Source organism: Podarcis filfolensis (assembly GCF_964270895.1).
Source record: "Podarcis filfolensis genome assembly, chromosome: 8".
NCBI lineage: Eukaryota > Metazoa > Chordata > Lepidosauria > Squamata > Lacertidae > Podarcis > Podarcis filfolensis.
Window position 1 is genome coordinate 12,850,358 of NC_139611.1, and position 25,691 is coordinate 12,876,048.

Here is a 25,691-nt window from a genome sequence, read left to right on the forward strand (position 1 = left end):
ACCACTGGTCCTGCTAGCTAGGGATGATGGGAGTTGTAGTCCACAACAGCTGGAGACCTAAGTCGGGGAATCCCTGGGCTAGATGGCCATTCCAGCTCTACAGTTTTATGACAATGCACCATAACACATAGCAATTGAGGACTGTAGCCGCAAATAGCTCTTTCCTCCATGAATTTGTCCCAATCCTCTCTTTTAAAGCCCATCACTGCCTCCTAATCCCTGCTGTAGAACTTGCATTTAAAGTGTTGGTGCTGACCTTTAAAGCCCTAAACGGCCTCAGTTCAGTATACCTGAAGGAGCGTCTCCACCCCCATCGTTCAGCCCAGACACTGAGGTCCAGCGCCGAGGGCCTTCTGGTGGTTCCCTCCCTGTGAGAAGTGAGGTTACAGGGAAGCAGGCAGAGGGCCTTCTTGGTAGTGGCACCCGCCCTGTGGAGCGCCCTCCCATCAGATGTCAAGGAAATAAACAACTATCATACTTTTAGAAGACATCTGAAGGCAGCCCTGTTTAGGGAAGTTAATTATGATGCTGTATTATGTTTTTAATATTGGAAGCTGCCCAGAGTGGCTGAGGAAACCCAGCCCGATGGGCGGGGTATAAATAAATAAATTAACAGCCACCACAACAACAGAAAGTTGCCCCTGCCCTCGTCCTCCAAAGAACACCGGGGTCTCTGGATCAAGATTGGTGTCATGCTCTCAAAGGGCAACCTTCCACAGCTTTGACAGAGCAGTTGGCCTGTTCTTGTAAGGTTAAATGCAAACAGGCTACTTATGCAAATCCAAAGCACAGGGTTATTTGCCTGAGCAAACCCTGAGCTTTGCATGAAAAAGGGGGAGAGGAGTTTTCCAGCATGGTGCAAATCTGGGAGGTAAGAGAGCTGAGGGGTTGTTTTTTTGGTTTATGATCCCCTGACATAAACCATTTTTGAGGCAGCTTTGCCTTTTAATGTGAACAGAAGTCCCTTTCTTTCTTTCTTTCTTTCTTTCTTTCTTTCTTTCTTTCTTTCTTTTAATTTTATTGATTCGTTAAGCCCCCTCCCCTCCAAAGTACAGGCAACAAAGAGGAAGAAAACAAAGAATCTGATATTTAAACCACAAAGAAGCACATCCTGGAAGGGAAAAATGTGAAGATACAGCACAGCTCCAAAGGGATCATGAAGTATTAACTTGTACAGAGATTCCATTTACAAATAATAAAGAAATAAAAGTATTATCCACCTGTGTGTTCCTATATTATTGAGAATAAAGGCTCTCTATAGTCTTAAAAAAAAATATTAGTGCTGATAGAGAAAAATTCAAAACTTAATACTGAATACTGAATATCTTCCCCTCCTTTTTTGCCCACATTAAGACTTTGATCTAAATACAATAAAAACATAAGGGGGGGGGGGAGGAGGAATCAAGAAAGAGTGAGAGGGAAATAAAGAAATAGAATGGTTAAAGGAGAGAGAGAAATAAAATTCAGAAGGTAAGACTTCCAATTCTTTGTTTGTCATATGCAAACAACATTCGCTTCATTCACTCAATACATAACAAAGCCACTTTCTAGAAACAAACATTATCTTCAGTCTTCAAATCCAAAGTCATTATTTTTCTTTTCCATGCAAAGTCTACGGGAGGCTTCCAGTCGTCAACAAATGTGAACAGTGACTTTTCTCTGGTTAAACATGTCATTTCGCCATCTCAGCTAAGTCCTGAACCGGACCATCTCTTGCCTTCACTGCCCCTAGCTTTTAAGGCAGGGCTGGGGAAACTCTGGCCCTCCTGCTGTTGAAGGACTCTTGACACCCATCATCCTGGACCATTGGTTGAGCTGCCAGGGGCTGATGGGAATTGGAGTCCAGTAACATCTGCAGGTGGCGCTGTGGGTTAAACCACAGAGCCTAGGACTTGCCGATAAGAAGGTCCGTGGTTCGAATCCCCGCGACGGGGTGAGCTCCCGTTGCTCTGTCCCTGCTCCTGCCAACCTAGCAGTTCGAAAGTATGTCAAAGTCCAAGTAGATAAATAGGTACCGCTCTGGCGGGAAGGTAAACGGCATTTCCGTGTGCTGCTCTGGTTCGCCAGAAGCGGCTTAGTCCTGCTGGCCACATGACCCGGAAGCTGTACACCGGCTCCCTTGGCCAATAAAGCGAGATGAGCGCCACAACCCCAGAGTCGGTCACGACTGGACCTAATGGTCAGGGGTCCCTTTATCTTTAACATCTGCAGGGGGCCACGTTGGCCAACCCTGAAAAATATAAAGCAGTCAGCACATTGCAGCGAAACGACTGAGGCCTATGTTTTCACTTGAGCCATTGAGTCCAATGCCCAGGTCACGGTTCCCCACACCATGCATAAAGGTAAAGAGACTCCTGACCGTTAGGTCCAGTCGTGGACAACTCTGGGGTTGTGGCGCTCATCTCGCTTTACTGGCCGAGGGAGCTGGCGTACAACTTCAGGGTCATGTGGCCAGCATGACTAAGCCGCTTCTGGCGAACCAGAGCAGCGCACGGAAACACCGTCTACCTTCCCGCCGGAGTGGTACCTATTTATCGACTTGCACTTTGACGTGCTTTCGAACTGCTAGGTTGGCAGGAGCAGGGACAGAGCAACGGGAACTCACCCTGTCGCGGGGATTTGAACTGCCGACCTTCTGATCGGCAATCCCTAGGCTCTGTGGTTTAGACCACAGCACCACCCGTGTCCGGCCCACCCCATGCATAAATGCATGCAAATAAGCTGGTCCTTACCTGCCTCCTATGCAAAGGAGCTAGCGAAAGGCTCTGGCAGGTGGCAAGGGGAAGGTCAGAGACATCTCATCCATCTTCTGGCTGGACAGCTGCCGATATGAGGCTGCCATAAAAAGTGCCCCACCATGCGCTTCACCGGACTAGTGGCAGCCTGCGTCTATGCCTTGGTGGCTGCCGCGGCCTCAATAACCACGCCCGCTTCCCATTTCCACCTGGCAGGAGATTACATCCTCGGGGGTCTCTTCTCCTTGCATGCAGAAGCTGTGGGCAGGCCCCACCTCAGCCCCGCGCAGGAGGTCCCCATCTGCAAAAAGTATGTACCGGGTATCAGAAATGGGGGAGGGCCAGGGCCGGATTTAGGTTTGATGAGGCTCAAAGCTAGTGAAGATAATGGGGTCCTTTATATGTCCAGCTGTTCTTTGTCAACAACAAATGGTCGCTGTTTTTTGTGTTGAATATATAGTAAAGTAAAGGTAAAGGGACCCCTGACCATTAGTCCAGTCGTGGCCGACTCTGGGGTTGCTGTGCTCATGTCGCTTTATTGGCCAAGGGAGCTAGCGTACAGCTTCTGGGTCATGTGGCCAGCATGACTAAGCCGCTTCTGGCGAACCAGAGCAGCGCACGGAAACACCGTTTACCTTCCCGCCGGAGTGGTACCTATTTATCTACTTGCACTTTGACGTGCTTTTGAACTGCTAGGTTGGCAGGAGCAGGGACCGAGCAACGGGACCTCACCCCGTCGCGGGGATTCAAACCTGCCAACCTTCTGATCAGCTAGTCCTAGGCTCTGTGGTTTAACCCACAGCGCCACCCGCGTCCCCCTTGAATATATGCTATATGGTAATTTATGGACCAAATAGGTATCTCAAGCCATTTGCCCATGTTGCCATGCAACCAGTACATGCAGAATGCAGGCACCCTGTATACAGAAATGAGCAAACCCGTGATATTTTAGGGAGCAGGCTAGCAGGCGGGGCACATTACTTACATCATAGGAGCCTACACAGCACAAAACACTGTTGCTGTATGTAGGTTTTATTTGTTTTTTATCTTATAATTTGGAAATGTACATCCAGGTTTTTTTCCCTTTAATTTTTTTGCCCCCCCCCCCCGCAAGAGAGTGGGGCCCTAAGCTATAGCTTGTTTAGCTTATACGTAAATCCGGCACTGGGGAGGCAGGCCATTTTAGGAGAATGAAATGAGATTGTGGGTGTGGATTCATAGAAGTGTCTGGGGTATGTCCAAGAGTTATCTAGTCCAAACCCCTGCAATTCAGGATTCACAGCTAAACAATCTCTGGCAGGTGGCTATCCAATCTCTGCTTAAAAACCACTGGTGAAAGAGAGTCCACCACCTTCCAGGGGAGTCCATTTTACTGTTGGAATAATAATAATAATAATAATAATAATAATAATAATAATAATAATAATAATTTATTTATATCCCGCCCACCCCAGCCAAAGCCGGGCTCAGAGCGGCTAACAACAATAAAAGTAACACAGCATTCTAAAATCAATTCATTTTAAAATCAATTCAAAATCAAATTAATGGAACAGCTCTTTCTACCGTATATTTTTCTTCCTGGTCTTTTGTTGAAATCTTCTTCCTTGTGAAGCCTTGTGAAGCCGTTGGTATGGGCCCCGCTCTCCAGAGCAGGAGGAAACAAGCTTGCTCCATCTTCCATGCGGCTTATCCTTTAGATATTTGAAGATATCTCCTCTCAGCTTCCTCTTTCCCATGCTAAACATACCCAGCTCCTCCGTGGTGCCCAGAGCTGAACACAGGACTCCAGTTGTGGAATATGCATCTGGATAGGCTTGCCTGAAGGCCAGGAGAGCTGCTGCCAGTCAGTGCAGGCAGCTAGACCATGGGTCTGATGGCTTCTGATCATAGCTGTCAACTTACAGATTTGAAAATAAGGGACCAGCAGCCTCGAAAATAAGGGATCACTAGCCAAAATAAGGGATCAACAATTACTTTGATGAAATACATATTTTGTTGCATGCAAATGGCTTTAGATACCTATTAGGTCCTAAAAATTACCATATAGCATATATTCAACACAAAAAAACAGCAACAATTTGTTATTGACAAAGCACAGCTGGACATAGAAAGGGCCCCATTACCTTCAGTAGCTTATTTAAGGGACATCATCAATAAGGGACAGCAGCGGGACATAGTCCTGGGATAAGGGACTGTCCCGCCAAATAAGGGACGCTTGACAGCTATGTTTCTGATGTTCTTGTGTTTCACATTTTTTAATGATGCTTGTTGGAATCCTTTTAAAGAAGAGCAGGAGACACAACTGGAGCTTTGCCCGGCCCCCCGGTCCAGAGCCTGGCCCTCAGTGCATCGCCTCTCACCCCTCTCCCAGGTACAATCTGAAAGTCGTGAGCTACAGCTACCTCCAGGCCATGCGCTTCGCGGTAGAAGAGATCAACAAAGCCAGCGCCCTCCTGCCAGGGGTGCGGCTGGGCTACGAGATGGTGGACGTCTGCTACCTCACCAACACCATCCATCCCATCTTATACTTCCTCTCCAACAACCGCTCTCTGGTGGATATCGAGACCAACTACACACAGCACCGCCCGAGGGTGGTAGCCGTCATCGGGCCAGACTCGTCTCAGGCAGCGGTGACAGCTGCTTTCCTCTTGAGCCAGTTCCTCGTCCCACAGGTAAAGTTGGTGGCCCTCCTAGGCAGGAGCAGGGAACTGTGGGCCCCAGGGGTGGAATGTGGCCCCTCACACCTCAACGTCTGGCCCTTGGAAGCCTCCCAAGGCCACGCCTCCTCTCCACAAGCCATGCCTCTGGCCGGCCCGGAGTCATTCTTTTAGTATTTTCACCTGGCTCTGGCATTATGTATATCCTCCAAAATTTCACTGATGAAAATAGGGATGTCCTGTTTAATAATAATAATAATAATAATAATAATAGTAATAATAATAATAGTAATAATAATAATAATAATAATAATAATAATAATAATGCCCGCCCATGTGACTGGGTTTCCCCAGCCACTCTAATTTGCACATATTACCAGCTTACTTAGCTTTGACTTCCCTCCCCCCCTTCTATAGTTCATTTCATTTTTCCTTTACTGCTGCATATTCTAACTACCGTATTTTTTGCTCTATAAGACTCACTTTTTCCCTCCTAAAAAGTAAGGGGAAATGTGTGTGCGTCTTATGGAGCGAATGCAGGCTGTGCAGCTATCCCAGAAGCCAGAACAGCAAGAGGGATTGCTGCTTTCGCTGCGCAGCGATCCCTCTTGCTGTTCTGGCTTCTGAGATTCAGAATATTTTTTTTCTTGTTTTCCTCCTCCAAAAATTAGGTGCGTCTTATCGTCTGGTGCGTCTTATAGAGCAAAAAATACGGCACTTCTTGTTCTTTCTTTTCCAGTTTTCCCCTCCACCTGCATTCCAACTGCTCAGTTTATTCCAACCCTGCTAACGTTTTAAGTTGTTTACAATAATTTTTCAAGTATTCCGCAATCCCCCCCACTCTTCTTTAAAAACTCTTTCTTCCTAATCTCTCATTCTGTTAGTTTAAGCTAGCAGTTTCTACATATTCCATCAGTTTCATCTGCTAGTCCTGCTTTGCTGGTGCTGTGCCCTCCTGTGAAGTTCTCTTCTTTGGTCGCCCTGAGGGTGACTCGGCTCTCCTTCATAGCTGTCAACCGTCCCTTATTTGGCGGGAAAGTCCCTTATCCCAGCGCTGTGTCCCGCTGCTGTCCCTTATTGATGATGTCCCTTAAATTTCCCGGGTTTCAAAGGAAGCAGCTCCTCTCCCTCCCTCCCTGCCGGCCAGGGAGGAGGGAAGCTCCAACTGTGTTACTTGGCTGCGTTGCTCACCCAATAAGGAGTCTAAGAACGACTGGGGGGTGGAGCTTGCATGCCTTGTGCCGATCAAATCGGCCGCGTTGCCTGGGGACTTGTCTTTGCTCAGCGCTTCCCAGCGGAGAGGTGACGGTAGTTTTCCTTGCTGCGTCCCCTTTGCCGGGTTGCTGCGCTGTGGAAACCACCGCTTGAGGCTTCGTTTGGCTGTTGGTTGACTAAAATCCCTTATTTTGGCTGCTGATCCCTTATTTTCGAGGCTGCTGGCCCCTTATTTTCAAATCTGTAAGTTGACAACTATGCTCTCCTTCCACTCCAGATCACCTACAGCGCCACCACTGAGTACCTGGGCAACCCCAAGGTCTTCCCGGTGGCTTTCCGCACCATCCCAAGCGCCGAGCAGCAGATTGCTGTCATGCTCCAGCTCCTGCAGCACTTCAAGTGGAACTGGTTCATTGTCCTCGCCAGTGACGACGACTATGGCCAACAAAACCAGCAGCTGTTGCGAGCCCAGGCCACCCGAGGCTGCATTGCCTTCCAGGAGACCATCCCGGTCCAGGGAAAGGATCTCCATGATTCGGGCAACAGCACCCAGGAGTGGATCAGCAGCATTGTCACCAAGATCAGTAGGAGCACGGCCAAAGTGGTGATCATCCTCAGCCTGGAACTGCCTCTCCCCACGTTCTTCAGAGAGGTCATCCGCCAGGAGATGACGGACGTCGTGTGGATCGCCTCAGAGGCCTGGTCCATCGACCCGACCACCCACGGCGTCGCCAACATCTCGAGTGTTGGCACCATCTTTGGCGTGGCCGTGCAGGAAGTGCCCGTCCCAGGGTTGGATGACTTCCGTGTCAGGGGTCCGTCCCACCCGGGGGAAGGCGGCGAAGGCCAGGCCGCCTCCGGCGCAGCGACGTGCAACCAGGAATGCGACGACTGTCTGGCGGAGACTTGTTCCCACGACAAGAGCCTCCGGGACACCGGGGACCGCATCAACTTCAACGTCTACTCGGCGGTTTACGTGGTCGCGCACGCCTTGCACCAGCTGCTAAGATGCAGCGCCACGCGATGCGACCGGCGGGAGATTTATCCGTGGGAGGTGAACCCCCGCATCAATGCCACATGGCTGGGGAGGGAGGGAATGTACCGTATCTTTTGCTCCCTCCTAAAAAGTAAGGGGAAATGTGTGTGCGTCTTATGGAGCGAATGCAGGCTATCCCAGAAGCCAGAACAGGAAGAGGGATCGCTGCTTTCGCTGCGCAGCAATCCCTCTTGCTGTTCTGGCTTCTGAGATTCAGAATATTTTTTTCTTGTTTTCCTCCTCCAAAAATTAAGTGCATCATATGGTCTGGTGCGTCTCATAGAGCGAAAAATACGGTATTTATGGAAGGCTGACCAAAGGCGGGAGGCTGCAAGACACGGTTGTTTATGGTTGGATGGAGAAAATGAGGCCAGGGAGCCAGCCAAGGCACTCCAGACCTCTTTATCTGGCCTCTGGGGATCCTTACGGGCTGTGTCCTGTCCCAAAACCACACCCCCGCCCCAGGGCCCTACCCCTTCACTGGCCCTGACTTGCCCAGTGGGTGGAGGATAGAGAGGGATGATGAACGCAAGTGTAGAAATTTGCCTACCAAAGAAAAATTGAACCAAATTTTGCCTCTAGTTCTGCAAGTGACTAGGGCTGGGCGATTATCTGGTTTTCAACAATGCAATATGTCAGCAGGTAAACATTGCGACGTAACCGATATATCACGGTGTCTGAAATAAGGATGGAGCTATGTACTGTAGAGGCATTGGCAAGCTCCATGGTTTCTCCCCATGCTGTGATTTTTTTGCACACAAACACAAAGACACATCATGATTCACAATATATTCCCAGGTTAAAGATTACAAAACTGGTATCATGATATGCAGCGGAAACCAATTTTGGACGATTTACCTTGCCCAGCCTTAACACACGCTGTGATTCACAGTATATTCCCAGGTCAAAAACTACAAAGCTGATATCATGATAATGAAACCAGTTTTGGACAATATATCGCCCAGCCCTACCAATGACCCCAGTAAGGAGACCCGGAAGGAAATGCAGCCTTCCAGCTACAAATAAAAAAAAACCCTTTCCAACAGACTGCCATCATTCCAGGGCCACTGGGCACCATCAGCTGGGTCAACTGCTGGAATGACCCCATATGGGTGGTGCTGTTTTGGCTACCTAAGCGACAGCACTCAATGCTGAACATTGAAACTAGAGGGAGAGATAGAGCCTGGGCAGGGATTGGCCCTTTGGGGTCAGCTGACAGAATGCTAAGGTGGGTCCCTGGTACTGCAGCATAGAGGGCGCCCTTGAGGTAACAAAAAAATGACATAGGGTGTTTCTATGGGGGTCACTCGCTTGCTGCATCTGCGAGAGTAGATTCAGGGAGGGCGGTGGTGGTTGTAGTGTGGTTTTGAGACCTGAGCTCAAAATGGCTTGCCATCACCGCACAAACGATGCCTCTCTCCTCGTGTCGTAGCTGCTGAAGGAGATGCACAAGGTGAACTTCACCCTGCTGAGGACCGTGATCAACTTTGACCAGAAAGGAGACCCACCGAACGGTTTTGAGGTCGTACAGTGGCAATGGAACGTTCCCGGCCAGCCTTTCAAGAAGATTGCTTCCTATAATTCATTGCAGGGAAGGCTCGACGTCAATGAGGAAATCATCACCTGGCACACCGCAAACAACACAGTGAGTAGCGTCTCAAGGGACTCCCATGGCTGCCCTGCGCCGGACAGCCCATTCCACCTCCGAGGGCTTCCCCCTGTTGTGGAATGAACCCATTGGGTACTTACTAGATACAAGGGTCTTCTCAGTGGCGGTGGGAACTTCCATCGAGACCTGGCATTGTATCTCAAGGTTGGGGGGTGGGACATCTGTGGCCAGGTGTTGTTGGGCTCCAACTCCCATCAGTCCCAGCCAGCATGGCCAATGGTCAGGGAAGATGATGGGACCTAGAGTCCAGCAACCCATGGGAGGGAGGCGGCAACAGGCAGAGTTGTGGTGGAGGTAGCCTGGGGCAATAAAGACAAGTGATTGCCTAATTCAGAGATGGGCACCTTGTGGTCCTTCAGACATCCTTGGACTACAACTCCCATCAATTCCAGTGTGGATGGCCAGTAGTCAGAGATGATGCTGGGAGCTGTGGTTGAACAACCTTTGGAGGGACACAGGTTCCACCCACCTCTGATTGAGAACTTCAAATGTCCAAAATGGGGATTTCAGGGAGTTTTGGTAAGCTGACCCACGACCCCCAAAATTGCAACAGTCTAATCTGGAAGGGTCCAGGCCACAAATGACCATGGACTAGGGTTGCCATATTTCAAAGTCTCAAAAAAATCGAGGTTTTTGAGCTTTTTTTAAAGGACGTTTGCAAAAATCTACCCTTCCGACATGGGTTGACGTGCATCCGGGTTTTCCCAGACATTACAGCGATTTCCACCTGGATACTATTTCCGACTGGCTATGTCTGGGAAATTCTGGAGGTGTGGACAATATTGACCGTCACTTTCTGGGGAAGGTCCACAGCTTGATATCTGCTTGGAGATCTGAGGCTCAACCCCCAACAGAGCTATCAGAATTGTCTCCTACCCAAAACCCCGAGGAAGCTGCCTGAAGACCATTGCTCCACTCAGCTCAATACATTCTGCACTGGCCGGCAGCAGTTCTCCTGGGTTCCAGGCAGGGAGTCCTTCCCGGCCCTACCTGGAGGTGCCAGCGATTGATGCAGGCTTTCTGCATGCAAGGCAGGAGCTCTGCAACTCAGCTCCGGTCCTTCCCTATAATTTGCTAACTTACCAATATGCTTTAGGGTGAATGCAAACAAGTCCATAGAAATCTCAGTTCGCCCCTTCTGATAGATATCTGCACCCTGCGGGTCCCACAATTTGTTTACATTGGCTCAAGGCTGCCACCTTGTGCCTGTTTGGAGGTTAACTCCTTGAGGCGTCCCTGCATAGAGCTTTGTCTTTGATAGACAGATATAATAATCACCGCGGCTTTTTTTGTCATTCTGAAAATGTCTACAGTGCATGTAAAGGGGATGAAATTGGGCACAGAGCTGACGCAGGATGCCAGGGCAGATGAGAGCTGTAGCTGCAGGTATTTTGAGGGTACCAGGTGGATGAAGGCTGTTTCAGGACACAGAATTGTAGACTGGGAAGGGACCACTAGGACCATCTAGTCCAACCCCTGCAATACAGGAATCTTTAGCCCAACGTGGGACTTGAACTCACAACCCTTGGAGTCTTATGCTTTACCTGCTGAGCTATCGGGAAAAGGGTCCTTACAAACAGGTGGAGGTGTTCTGTTAGGTACCGATGTCCCAAGCCCCACAGAGCTTTGCAAGTGAAGAAACACCTTGGATCGGGCCTGGAGATGAACTGGAAGCCAGTGGAAGATTGCCAGGCCTAATGTGATGTTCCAAACATTAGGTAAAGGTAAAGGACCCCTGGACGGTTGTCCAGTCAAAGGCGACTATGGGGTTGCAGTGCTCATCTCGCTTTCAGGCTGAGGGAGCTGGAATTTGTCCGAAGACAGCTTTCCGGGTCATGAGGCGAGCATGACTTAACCGCTTCTGGCACAACGGAACACCTTGATAGAAGCCATAGTGCACGGAAACGCCGTTTACCTTCCTGCCACAGAGGTACCTATTTATCTACTTGCACTGGTGTGCTTTCGAACTGCTAGGTTGGCAGGAGCTGGGACAGAGCAACGGGAGCTCACCCCGTCACAGGGATTCAAACCGCCAACCTTCTGATTGGCAAGCCCAAGAGGCTCAGTGGTTTAGACCACAGCACCAGCCGCATCTGTTTTTGGTTTGTTGCTGATTTTTATCTTTCGATTATATCCAAGAGTTGTGGGGTTTTTTTTGCTGTTTTTAACTCTTTATAAACTGTTTTAAGGGTGGTTGTTTTGTTTTGTTTTTTGTTTTACAATCGCGTGGATTCGAACTGCATCAATTTGACATTATACAAAGGAAAGCACACAACTAAACTATTCCAGGATCACTGCCAGAGAGGCAGTTATCCTGTTGCTCAATCCCTGCTCCTGCCAACCTAGCAGTTCGAAAGCACATCAAAGTACAAGCAGATAAATAGGTACCACTCTGGCGGGAAGGTAAACGGCGTTTCCGTGCACTGCTCTGGTTCACCAGAAGCGGCTGTCATGCTGGCCACATGACCTGGAAGCTGTACGCCGGCTCCCTCAACCAATAAAGCGAGATGAGTGTCGCCCCAGAGTCAGCCACAACTGGACCTAATGGTCAGACGTCCCTTTACCTTTACCTTTAAACTATCTGTGTCTCACCTGGAGATGCCGTTAAGATCCTGCATTTCTGGAGCTGTGTCTTAAACACATCACTGGGAATGAAATTCCAAGGAACTCAACAAATAAATGTAACTGACTGAAATTGACCATTTTTCTGGTGGCAACCCTTGGCATCATGGACGGGCTTAGAAGCAGAAGACCCTCTGCTCTGGAAGATGTTAGAGGGCCTTCCTGTAGGAAGGAGGATTCCAATTTATCACCATGATAAAATAAATAATAAAAATTGTGTGTGTGTGGGGGGGGGGGGATGAACAGCAAAAGGGGAGCAAAAGTTTGAGCTGGCTAATTTGGGTGATTGACATTCAAAGGTCTTGGCATTAGCCTTGTTAGAAATCCCACCCCCCGGCCACAAAAACTGAAAGGCTTTGGAGTGTCTAGCAAAAAAGACAGGTTTTTGGGTTTTTTGGCAGTACGCTTTGTTTATGAATAAGGTGGCATATAAACAGTTTCTCCTGTTTATGCTATAGTATGGGTTAGAAGAAGATACAATAGTTAAGATACAACACAACCATGTAATTTTATATATTTATCAGATTTATATACCGCCTTTTGTCATTGGATCTCAGGGCTGTTCACAGGATAAACAGACAAGATAAAAAACACAAGTCAATAGTTAAAACAAAAACAAAAACACACAATAACCGCCCCTTCCAAAAACACATTTAAAATGCTGTAAAATATTAATCAGCCTTATAAGACAAACAAGCAAAAATACAAATACAAAATATATAACACTTAAGAATTTTATTTTATTTTATTGCTATAATTGTATCCATAATCATATGGTATGCACATGATAAGAAAGCAAGGGAATTAAGATTAACATTTTGGTTTCTTTCGTTTTTGTTTATTTCACCATACACACTGCAGTGTTTCCTTTTGCAAGCAGGTTGCACAACGTCCTTCTTCCATTTTCTCTCTCCTTCCTTCCTTTCTTACTTTCCTTCTGTAAATCCTCACTTTCCTCATAATGTTAAAATGTCAATACACACACACACACACACACACACACACACACACACACAGTATGTATATAAATGGTGAGCAAATCACGTATAATTCTTCTCATGCTCTCTCATTTGCAGGCGCCTCAGTCCATCTGCTCAGAGCAATGCGAGGCGGGACATAAGAAGAAATTGATTGGGATGCTCACCTGCTGTTTTGAGTGTGTGCCGTGTGAGGCCGGGACCTTTCTCAACAGCAGCAGTAAGTTTCTGAATACCACTTGCTGGAAACCACAGGAAGCAAGAGCTGCTGTTGTGTGCAGGTCCTATTTGCAGGTTTCCTTTTGGCAGCGCATCTGGGTGGCTGCTGTGAGAACAGGATGCTAGAGTGTACGAGCCCCCATCTAATAATAACAATAACAATAACAATAATAATAATTTATTATTTGTACCCCGCCCATCTGGCTGGGTTTCCCCATCTGGCGGCTTCCAGCAAAATATTAAATATTAAAATACAATAATTTATCAAATATTAAATGCTTCCCCAAACAGGGCTGCCTTCAGATGTCTTCTAAAAGTCAGATTGTTGTTTATTTCCTTGACATCTGATGGGAGGGCATTCCACAGGGCAGGCGCCACTACCAAGAAGGCCCTCTGTCTGGTTCCCTGTAACCTCACTTCTAGCTGCGAGGGAACCACCAGAAGATCCTCAGAGCTGGACCTCAGCATCCAGGCTGAACGATGGGGGTGGAGACGCTCCTTCAGGTCTACTGGGCCGAGGCCGTTTAGGGCTTTAAAGGACAGCACCAACACTTTGAATTGTACCCAGAAACGTACTGGGAGCCAATGTAGGTCTTTCAGGACCGGCGTTATGTGGTCTCAGTGGCTGCTCCCAGTCACCAGTCTAGCCGCCGAATTCTGGATTAATTGTAGTACAGGTCACCTTCATCTGGCCTGATCCAGGAGGGCTCTTCTTATGATCTTATGTCTACCATCAGAGTTTGTGTGGGTGGTGGATATGGGGAAAAGCCTGCCACTCACTCTGCTTTTAGCTTAGAGAAAAGGCAAGTCAGTGATGTTAGCAGTCTATAAAATGTTGCGTGGCCTGGAGAAAGCAGATGGAAAAAGTGGTTTTCCTCCTTCTCTCATAACACTAGACAGGAGTGCCAACTTGGCCCCCCGACTGTGGGGAATTTTGTGGGTGCTCAGGACCCCAGGACCCCAGGGGGTTGGCGCCTATGACACACAAAACTGTGACTCATAAGAAACCGAGGGCATTTTGGGAAATGATATATGGTGAGATAAAAAAGATGTTTAAATGATAATACAAAACAACAGCAACCCTGAAGCTTTTCTCTTAGGGATTATAGGGTCTAGGGCTGCATTAAAGTCTTTGTAGACCATTGGCACTCTTATAATTATAACGCCCCCTGCCCATCCCTCCAATATTAGATCTACAGATAAATATGTACATTTTATAGGCACCATAGTCATAGATCCAAGTACACGAGAATTCTGCTACAACCTGCCCAGTTGCAGTTGTGAGAGAAGGAGACCCATGGCTTTGCAGCTCTGTGAGCAAGTAAGAAGATCTCTCCTAGAGGAGCTCTAAACATTTAGCACGCCTAATGGAAAAACCAGACCCAGACAGAGGATCTACAACGGAAGCTAAAGCTTCTTAAACAGGGGTCAGCAAACTTTTTCAGCAGGGGGCCGGTCCACTGTCCCTCAGACCTTGTGGGGGGCAGATTATATTTTTTGGGGGGAAAAGAAAGAATGAATTCCTATGCCCCACAAATAACCCAGAGATGCATTTTAAATAAAAGCACACATTCTACTCATGTAAAAACACCAGGCAGGCCCCACAAATAACCCAGAGGTGCATTTTAAATAAAAGGACACATTCTACGCATGTAAAAACATGCTGATTCCCGGCCCATCCATGGGCCGGATTGAGAAGGTGATTGGGCCGCATCTGGCCCCTGGGCCTTAGGTTGCCTACCCCTGTCTTAACAAACAAATGCAAATGCAGAAGAATAATAATAATCAGGGAATTTCTGCGTTCGGAGAGCATCCTCTTTAGTATTGAAACAAACATGACACAACATAAATCTGCTTCAAGACTGAGAGGAAAATTCATTGCAAACAACTAAACAGAATATCCTCCCAAAGCCACAGAGTGAAATATGACGAAGGAAGCTCAGCTAGATAAATTCAACCTTTTAAAATGGTTTATAGTTGGGCCAAAGATTGTCAGTTCACTTTTCCCAGTCACCACCCATCCATCAACCAACCTTTTTGTTGGACAAAGCAATCCAATTAAATTTCCAGCCCCTGATATAGTGACAACTTAACTTTGACTGATTATGTGTGTCTGTGGTGTGTGTCCTTTTTGGTCGGCAGACAGTTTCACCTGCCAGGAATGTCCGCTGGACATGTGGTCGGAACCCGGCAAAGAAGAGTGCTTCACGAAACAGCTGCTCTACATCCACTGGGGCGACGCCATCTCCATCGCCCTCCTTTCTCTCTCGACCCTCGGCCTCCTGGCGACCTTGTGGACCTTGGCCCTCTTCACCCGCCACTCTGCCACGCCGGTGGTGAAGTCTGCCGGGGGCCGCCTCTGCTTCCTGATGATCGCCTCCCTGGCCACTGGTTTCTGCAGCGTCCTCTTCTTCGTGGGCCGGCCGACGGAGCTGGTTTGCTTCGGCCGCCAAACGGTCTTCAGCCTCTGCTTCACCACCTGCATTGCCTGCATCACCGTCCGCTCCTTCCAGATCATCTGCGTCTTCAAGATGGCCGCCCAGCTGCCTCGGGCCTACGATGCCTGGCGGAAGTACGATGGGCAGAGGGTCTTTGTCGCCGTCGTCTTGGTCATCAAGGTCTTCATCGTAGTGCTCAATATCTACTTCAACAAGCCGGTACCCTCCCGAACCCGGGTGAGCGACAACCCGGCCATACTCATCTTGATGTGCAACCAGGACTACCGCGCCACCACGGTCTTCAACAATGCCTTTGACATGAGTTTGTGTTTCCTTTGCTTTTGCTTTGCCTACATGGGGAAGGCCTTGCCGAAGAGCTACAACGAAGCCAAATACATCACCTTGTGCATGACGTGCTATTTTGGCTCCTGGGTGGCCCTCTTCCTTGTCATGTCCATCTTCGAAGGGTTCGTGGTGATTGTCTTTGAAGCGGCCACCGTCCTGTCCAACTTGTTCAGTATCTGCGTGGGCTACTTTGGCCCCAAATGTTACATCCTTTTCTTTCACCCGGAGCGCAATACGACCGCCTTCTTCCAGGACGCCATTCAAAGCTACACCATGAGGCAGGAGTAATTCCAGAGCCTCGTGGAATGAAATGGACGCCTGTTGATTTGTACATTGCTGCTCGGCGAGACGGTTGCGTGGCGAGTTCCCACCCCCCCAGTGGAAATAATGACACATGACACAATTATTAAGGTTAATGGGCTAAATAAGGCCACAGCTTTATTGGTTACAGGTGATGAGTGGTATTGGCTTAGGCATCGGTCCTAACCGACTATATCTGGCTTCAGCCCGTCAGCTTGAAGTCCGGGAAGGGTTAACCACCAGTAGGGGGAATCCAACTAGGAACTCCCTCGGGGTGAGCGCTCGGGGCATGCCTTAGGCCCTCACCTCCATAGGCTTCGGACAGGACCACGCCCCCCAGAATCCTTTATCAGACTACCCTTCAATATGTGGGGCAGGTGATGGCGTTACCTCTCCTCTTCCATCTATAGAACTATACCAATGCCTAACCACCAATACCCAGAAAGTTGTGACGATTTGCTACGAGGTAGACGAAAACCAAGTGGCTGGTGCCAATTTGCCAAGTGGAAAAATTCCTACCAGCCCCCTCAACAGCCAAGGTCCATAGCAAGGTCAAGGAACAAAAACCTTAAAGGGCGGGAGGGTGGGAAACAGGAACAGCTGATAGGCGGGAAAAGAGGGAGATCCCTGGCCGCGCCTGCGTTAAATAGGGCAGGCCACGCCCCCAGAGCCGGCCGATTGGCTGGCTAGGGTGTGACGCGGCTGGGGATTCCCCCAATCGTGTGGGGGCTGGGGCTGTGACGCCTGCAACCTGCAGGGCGGAATTGGCTTTCCTTCACTCTTCCTTCCTTGTCGCTGGGGTTCTTTGATGAAGCTGATTCCGGATGAGCAAATGGAAAGGACTTCTTCACACAGAGTAGGGTTAAACCCGTGGAACTCACTGCTGTAAGATGCGGCCATCAACTCGGGGTTATAGAATAACAGAACCATGGAATTGTAGGGACCCCAAGGGTTGTCTAGTCCCCAAACTTGGCCCTCCAGATGTTTTGGGACTACAATTCCCACCATCCCTGACCACTGGTCCTGTTAGCTAGTGATGATGGGAGTTGTAGTCCCAAAACTCCGGAGGGCCGAGTTTGGGGATGCCTGCTGTAGATGGAATCCTTTAAATCAGCCTTTCTCAACCTGTGGGTCTCCAGATGTTGTTGAACTACAACTCCCATCACCCCTAGCTAGCAATGCCAGAGCTCAGGGATGATGGGAGTTGTAGTCCAACAAATATCTGAGGACCCACAGGTTGAGAACTGCTGCTTTAAATGTTTCATTATGTTTTTATATACGTTGGAAGACTCCCACGGCGGCTGGGACAAAACAGTCAGATGGGTGGGATGTAGATTAAAAAAAAATATTATTCTTAATATGGAATAGGATGTCCCTATTTTCATCAGAGAAATGTTGGAGGGTATGTTTGGCCCCTGTGAGTGCAGGATGCTGCACCAGATGGGCCATTGGCCTGATCCAGTATCCAGTTTCTTCTCCTCTCTGTAACCACAGCACCACGTCCTGCCAGGCTTTAGGATCGTGAAAATACCACCATATACTGCTTTATTACCAAAGTTCACGGCGAATAAAGTCCAATCCCTATGTGGAATCTGAGTCTTTTATAAAGCCGGCCTACTTACTGTTTGATTCTCTTGAAAAGCTCTGATTTCCCCCCTCTTTTTTCTGCCAACTCCTTCCTCTCCGGGTCTCCTCTATCTTCAGACCAGTCTAAGCCAACCAGCTCAGAGACAGAGAGGCCCATAGCGAACGTTCTCAGATGCTCTTTCTGTAAGTTGGGGCAGAGAATCAAGAGGATTTCCCCCCTCCCTCTCTCTCTCATCCCGAACTCTGAATTTTCATGGCTTCAGTACCTTCAAATCAGCTCTTTAATGCTATTGAAACACCTCTTTTTTTTTTTTTTTTTTTTGAAGATGATAAACGCAACTCTGAGTGTGTGAAAGTTGGAGGGGGAAGTTAGCGGGAGAGAAGAGAAGAGAGAAAAGGGATTTTGAGTGTTCCCTGCTAGCACACTGGCAAGCTTTCAACTCTCTTGTCCACCTGTTTCAATTTGTCTTGTTCAGGACAGTAGGACCACCAGAGCTGGTCTTTCAGGCAAGAAGACCAGGACTCCACTCAGTAAAATGACTCACACAAAAAAATTGGGATCCTTCTGGGGTATGGTTACCAGATTTTTTTTCAATGAATCTGGGGACACTTTTTTTAAAAAGTTGAGTAGCAACAGGGAGGGGACGCGGGTGGCGCTGTGGGTTAAACCACAGAGCCTAGGACTTGCTGATCAGAAGGCTGGTGGTTCGAATCCCCGTGATGGGGTGAGCTCCCGTTGCTTGGTCCCTGCTCCTGCCAACCTAGCAGTTCGAAAGCACGTCAAAGTGCAAGTAGATAAATAGGTACCACTGCGGCAGGAAGGTAAACGGTGCTTCCATGAGCTGCTCTGGTTTGCCAGAAGTGACTTAGTCATGCTGGCCACATGACCCGGAAGCTGTACGCTGGCTCCCTTGGCCAATAAAGCGAGATGAGCGCCGCCACCCCAGAGTCGGCCACAACTGGACCTAACGGTCAGAGGTTCCTTTATCTTTACCTTTAGCATCAGGGAGTCAGTACAGTCACACCTCTTGTTACGTTTGCTTCAGGTTAAATCTTTTCAGGTTGCGTCCTGCTGTGACCCGGAAGTACCAGAAAGGGTTACTTCCGGGTTTTGCCACTTGTGCATGCGCAGATGCTCAAAATGATGTCATGTGCATGCGCAGAAGCAGCGAATCGCGACCCACGCAGATGCACAGACGCGGGTTGCGTTCTGCTCATGTTGTGAACGGTGCTCCAGAACGGATCCCGTTCACAACCAGAGGTACCACTGTACAGCGGTGCCTCAGGTTAAGAACTTAATTTGTCCTGGAGGTCTTTTCTTAACCTGAAACTGTTCTAAACCTGAAGCACCACTTTAGCTAATGGGGCCTCCTGCTGCCGCTGCGCTGTCGCTGGAGCACGATTTCTGTTCTCATCCTGAAGCAAAGTTCTTAACCCGAGGTACTATTTCTGGGTTAGCGGAGTCTGTAACCTGAAGCGTATGTCACCTGAAGTGTATGTAACCCGAGGTACCACTGTAGTGGGGATGGTGAGGCAAAAGACCCTGGGCCCAAGCACACAAGCATATTGTATAAAGGTGCAAAGTCCTTCTTTCGCACCCTGTGGAAACAGGGTTTATTTTTAAAAAAACTGAGCAACAGCGTGCTGCCCACCCATGACTCCCAAGCCTTCCCCGATCTCCTTCCCCCTTTGTTTTGACAGATCAGGGGAGGCTTGGGAGTCACGGGCGGGCAGCTGTTGCCCAGGAGGGGCCAGCCTGGTAGTGCAGTTGGCTCTGGCTGGCTTCAGGAGCTGCTTGCTGCCGTGGCGCAGGAAAAATGGTGGGCGCCCCGGCAGCGGGCAGCGAACAGCTCCTGAAGCCAACCAGAGCCAACTGCGGCTGCCGCTGCCAACTGAGACTGCCGCTGCCACGTTTCCCGGGGACAGATTTGCAAATCTGGGGACATTCTGGGGACAGAATTTGTCCGGGGACAGATCTGCAAATCCAGGGACTGTCCCCAGGAACCGGGGACGTCTGGTAACCCTATTCTGGGGTCCTTTCTGCGCCAAGCTTTTATAGTACTATAGTTGATGTTTATAGTACAGTGGTGCCTCGGGTTAAGTACTTAATTCGTTCCGGAGGTCCATTCTTAACCTGAATCTGTTCTTAACCTGAAGCACCACTTTAGCTAATGAGGCCTCCCACTGCTGCTGAAAACGTGATTTTTTAAATTGACTTGCCTAAGATCCAGGACAAAGCACCGCCTTTCGGAAATCCTCCCCCCAGACATCAATTCTGCCTTTGAAATCCCGGTAATGTCTGGGGAAATCTGGATGTATGGCAGCCCTATTATTCCCCTGATCTGCTTCCACCTCGGCCATGGTGAACAGGACGTTTGGGCTGGTTGCAGAAACTCACCTGCTTTAATCGTCTTTGAGGGGTTTGACCCTTGCTCCAGACGGCAGCCTTACCTGGAAGCAGCATCCCATTGCTTCTGGGTCCCACCAGAACACCCCAGCTGTAGGTGGAGGAGGGTGCCTGTCACATCTCTGGATGAGTTGCCGAGAACAGCGACTCACACAGAGACAGACGAGGGAGGACCCTTTGCCCAGCTCTAGCAGTCCCCCCTTTATTTTTTTGGGTGTTAAGAACTGAGTGTGCCTCCTGTTTCAGCCCAGGCAAAAGCATCTTGCCTCTCTCTCCCTCTCCCTTTTTGTCGGGGAAACACTGAGATAACGTATCAGTCCATCTGCTTTTGGTTAGCAGCTCAGTGTGAGGCTAATTGGCAAATCAAACTGTCTGACGTCCCCCCTTGTTAGATAAGTAGCTATTATTACAGGCCGGATGATGATGTGTGACACTTCTTGGACAGAACCCAAAGTTGGGGTTTCTACTTCTCCTCGCCCCCCCCCACTCCCACCAACCTTCCGCTCTCCTGTCTGTGTTGCTCAAGGTGGTAACTCAAACCACATGGGATGCCTGCCGGAGAAAGTAGATGGATCAGCGAGTGGGTGTCCATGGTGCCAGTGTGCGTCAAAGCACCTTGAAGCGCTCAGGGTTCATAGCCGGCGCTCCTGTCATGCGTTTGACACCACGCAGGCTTTTTACAGGTGGTCCGAAGCTGAAATGGACAAATTTGCCCATTCCATTTTCCTGTCTCCCCTCCTCAAATCCTACTCAGGGGAACCTCATTGAAAGCAACGGCCCTCAGTCAGGATAATTAACTTGGTGGGTCTACTCTTGAGTAAAGGTAAAGGGACCCCTGACCATTAGGTCCAGTTGTGACCGATTCTGGGGTTGCGGTGCTCATCTCGCTTTATTGGCCGAGGGAGCCGGTGTGCAGCTTCCGGGTCATGTGGCCAGCATGACTAAGCCGCTTCTGGCGAACCAGAGCAGCGCACAAAACGCCGTTTACCTTCCCGCCGGAGTGGTACCTATTTATCTACTTGCACTGTGATGTGCTTTCGAACTGGTAGGTTGGCAGGAGCAGGGACCGAGCAATGGGAGCTCACCCCGTGGCGGGGATTCGAACCGCCGACCTTCTGATCAGCAAGTCCTAGGCTCTGTGGTTTAACCCACAGCACCACCTGCGCCCCCTACTCTTGAGTAGTATTGCATAGAATCCTTAAGTATTATTTTTTTTGCCTTGATACCCTTTTCTCCACGAAGCTCGAGGTAGCATACACAATTCTCCCCCCCTCCTCATTTAATCACCACAACAACCCTGTGAGGTAGGTTAGGGAGGCAGTGACTGGACCAAGGTCATCAGCTGAGTTTTGTGGCCAAGTGGGGAATTTGAACCCTGGACTCCCAGGTCTTGGTCTGACGCTCTAACCATTGCACAACATTGTCTCCCCTTGCCATTTTCCTCCCCCTTAATATCAATGTTGCTAATAATAGGCAAAACTATCCAGACATGTAGACGCTGACAGATGTTTTAACCTGCTTTTTATCTGAACTGTTGACGTATTTAATTTTTTATCCAACTTACTCAGGGCATGTCCATTGAGATGAATGGACCTAATTTAGTCATTTCAAAGGGTCTGCTTTGAGTATGGCTATCATTGGCTACAACCTAGGGTGCTTAAACCTCTTTACTGACAATTTCGCTGCTTTTTTTGGTATACTGCTCAGAAGTTCTGTTTACAATCAAGCAGAATATAAATATAGTTAATTAAAATGAGTAAAACCAGTATGTATGGAAGTGAGAGCTGGACCATAAAGAAGGCTGATCGCTGAAGAATTGATGCTTTTGAATTATGGTGCTGGAGGAGACTCTTGAGAGTCCCATGGACTGCAAGAAGATCAAACCTCTACATTCTGAAGGAAATCAGCCCTGAGTGCTCACTGGAAGGACAGATCCTGAAGCTGAGGCTCCACTACTTTGGCCACCTCATGAGAAGAGAAGACTCCTTGGAAAAGACCCTGATGTTGGGAAAGATGGAGGGCACAAGGAGAAGGGGACGACAGAGGACGAGATGGTTGGACAATGTTCTCGAAGCTACCAGCATGAGTTTGACCAAACTGCGGGAGGCAGTGGAAGACAGGAGTGCCTGGCGTGCTCTGGTCCATGGGGTCACGAAGAGTCAGACACGATTAAACGACTAAACAACAACAACAAAACGAGTAAATTATGAATCACCATATACATATACATCTCAAGGTAATCTGCAGACTTGCCGCAAACACAGTTAAACTTTTTTAAAAATAGTTTTGAAGAACAATATCCCCCCCAAAAAAGTGCAGATAGCGTGTGCCTGTCATATCTCAACTGGGATGCTGTTTCTGGGGCCACCACACTGAAGGCCCTGATTCAAGTTTCTGGGGAGCAGGGTCTTCAGATATTTTGGGGGCATCAATGAGAGATCAATGATATAAGAACCTGTGGCTATCCAACAAATGAATAAAAAGAGGACCTGCCCAAGTGACGCTGAAACAAAAAACCTCACACATAAATCAATTCTGAGAAAAGGAAAAATAATTTGCAACTTTAACACTCACCCTCTCCCCAGCTCTTTCTCTCTTTCTCGACCACTATGTTAGATACAACGTTGTCTTACATTGAACGTCACTAAGAGACTCTATGATCTAAAAGAGAGAGAAATTGCAAGTTCTTTTGTAATTCAAGGAAATGTTTAATTTTTTTTTATAAAAAAAGAACAGAAAAAGGAAAGGACGTCTTCACAGAGCACATAGTTAAGCAATGGAACTCACTTCGGCAGAGAGGCTGAGGTGGGCCACCAACTTGGATGGCTTCAGAAAGGATTCGAGAAATTCATGGAGGTAAAGGCTATCTAAACCACTGAACCTGTTGAGCTTGCCAATCAGAAGGTCGGCGGTTTGAATCCCCGTGACGGGGTGAGCTCCCGTTGCTCTGTCCCAGCTCCTGCCAACCTAGCAGTTCGAAAGCACACCAGTGCAAGTAGATAAATAGGTACCACTGCAGCGGGAAAATAAACAGCATTTCCGTGTGTGCTGGTTTCCGTCACGGTGTTCTGATGCACCAGAAGCGGTTTAGTCCTGCTGGCCACATGACTCGGAAAGCTGTCTGTGGACAAACGCCGGCTCCCTCAGCCTGAAAGCGAGATGAGCGCCGCATCGCCATAGCTGCCTGGGTGGCCACTATGAGAACGGGGTTTGGGGCTGGATGGCTGGGGCCAATGACCTGATCCTGCAAGCTGTTCTTAGGTTCTTATTCTCCTGCAGAACCCAGAGACCTACTGGTAATATAAGGTTTAAAGTGCTCTCTCAAATAACCTGCTCCCCGCCCCCCGCATTGAGAAATTGCACCATCCTCACATGGCAGGAGCCCCACTCAATCATCTAATAAATAGTCCAGTGGAATTATTCATACAGTACACAGTTCAATGGGCTTTTAGATTTGTCTTACTGTGTTTTTAACTTCTGTTTGTTTGTTTTTTTAAATTCGTTGCCTCCACTGAGAACTTTAATATTCTGTGAAATGTCGGGCATGCCCCGCCCCCTCAAGCAGACCCTGGAATGTGCTTGCTTTGAACACCTCCCCCCCAGCCTCAATCTTCCCCCTTTGCTCCAGGTGGGGGGAAAAATACCCTGGAATGGAAGATTGTTTTGGATGCAATGTGTAATTATGGCCATCTGACAGTAGATGGTGCTCTTTCCACTCCTCCTCCTCCTCCTCCAGGTTGGTTTCTAAATCTTCACTTGTTTTACAGAGGCTCCATTGCGGTGACTACAGGGACAAAGGATGTTTTGGGGGCCCTCTGCAAAGAAAACCCCCAACAGCCATACGATGAGGAGTGCCACAGTGCTCAAAGCAAAAAATAGAAGGTCAGATAAAAAAAATTCTGCCCTCTCTCCGACTCTGGCTATAGAGCAACACTCAGTGCTATTTTCCTAGAGCAAGAGGTGCCAGAGAATTTCCCACTTGTTCTCTTAGAATGGCAATGGGACCCACCTGAGAGGTGCTGGAGCTGTGCTCCGGTGAACTCCAGCTGAAAAGCAACACCCTAGTGACACTTGGGTATTATTAGATTATTCAAGACAGGCATCCTTCTGGCAACCATAACAGTAGCCCTGGAGTGTAGGACACTGCCATAATTTTTGTTTTGCAGGCGAGAGAGATAGAATCGCGTGGTTAGACACAGCAAATGAGTTCCTGTGCTGAATTCAGTGTAAAAAAACAAACAAATCTCCCCTCCATTTGCAGGCTAATTGGGCAATTCCACCCAATATTATCCAGAAACAGACTAAATTCTCCAACTGTTTTGGGAAAGGCAGGGGGAAAGAGTCTCAATTCTTATTTTTATTAATTTTTAACTGTTTTGGGAAGGGCAGGGGGAAAGAGTCTCAATTCTTCTTATTTTTTTTTAAGTGCAATTGGTTTGACAGCTATGACCATTCTTGAATCAGGAAAGCCTGTCACAGTAGTTTTTTTATTTTTATTTTATTTTTATTTTACTATTTTGTTTTGTTTTGTTTCGTTTGATTTAAATACTGCCCTTCATCGTAGGATCTCAGGCCGATTCACAGAATACAATGCAGGATGAAAACAAGTAAAGAAGTAAAGCAAAAACAAGAAGTAAAACAAAACGGGCAAAACAATACTTGTCCCCCGTCCCCCAATTCATGCACTAGATTGCTGCAGTGTGTTCTGTGTGGGGCTTCCCTTGCTGTTGACCCAGAAGATGCAGCACGATCGCTGATGGGATTTAAACCATCTCCACCCCCCACTCCCCCACCAATCACCCAATCTAGGAATAGGTCCCCCAAATTTCCGAAAACAAACAAGTCCGCCTTCGTGCGGAATGAAGTTTGTGGGCCCGGCATGCCTGTCCGTAGGAGAAACAGTGCACATTGAAATCCGTTTGCCTACATGAAACAAGCCCATGGGTGGCCCATTTGCGGCCTTTTGGGATTTGCGGCTCTGAAACGGCCCGCCGGGTGGGCAAAGGAGACTGGCGATGATGCCAGCCCTGTGTCTCCCACCAGAAGGACGATCTGAAGCTTCTCTCATCTGCTAGCATGGAGGTTGGGTTTTTTGGGTGTGTGTGTGTGTGTGTGTGTGTGTGGAAATCTCAGTTGGTGGCTGTGAGGAGTGTGTGTTTTGTGGTGATGGTGGGGGGGGGGGAAAGAAATGTACCTACCCCCACATTTCTCAGGGTACTCCAGGGAGGACTTGTCTGAAAACTCGTGATTTGGAGCCAGGAAAATTTGAGAACCGCAACAGGTGAAGGGAACTGGCGCCATTCGCCCCTGGATTCCATGGCTGAGATCGCGCCTCTTATTGGTCTCTGGGGAAAGCCCCCAAGAGATAAATTATTTGCGAGTGTCTGAAGCCAGCAAGGTTGGTTCACATGGCAGAATATATATATATATATATAATTTTTCTTTCTTTTTTTTCTTTTTAAAAAGGAGGGAAGAGGGAGGAGA

The 25,691-nt window shown here is 48.4% G+C and overlaps 1 protein-coding gene across 1 annotated transcript; it reads left to right on the plus strand.

Annotated features, from left to right (window-relative positions):
* The first annotated feature begins 5,136 nt into the window (after positions 1-5,136).
* On the plus strand, positions 5,137-16,317 carry TAS1R2 (taste 1 receptor member 2). Its single transcript, XM_083625767.1, has 5 exons — positions 5,137-5,407; positions 6,885-7,661; positions 9,076-9,288; positions 13,011-13,131; positions 15,273-16,317. The coding sequence occupies exons 1-5, from the start codon at positions 5,147-5,149 to the stop codon at positions 16,199-16,201; spliced, it is 2,301 nt and encodes a 766-aa protein (XP_083481893.1). The 5' UTR covers positions 5,137-5,146; the 3' UTR covers positions 16,202-16,317.
* Positions 16,318-25,691: the final 9,374 nt, after the last annotated feature.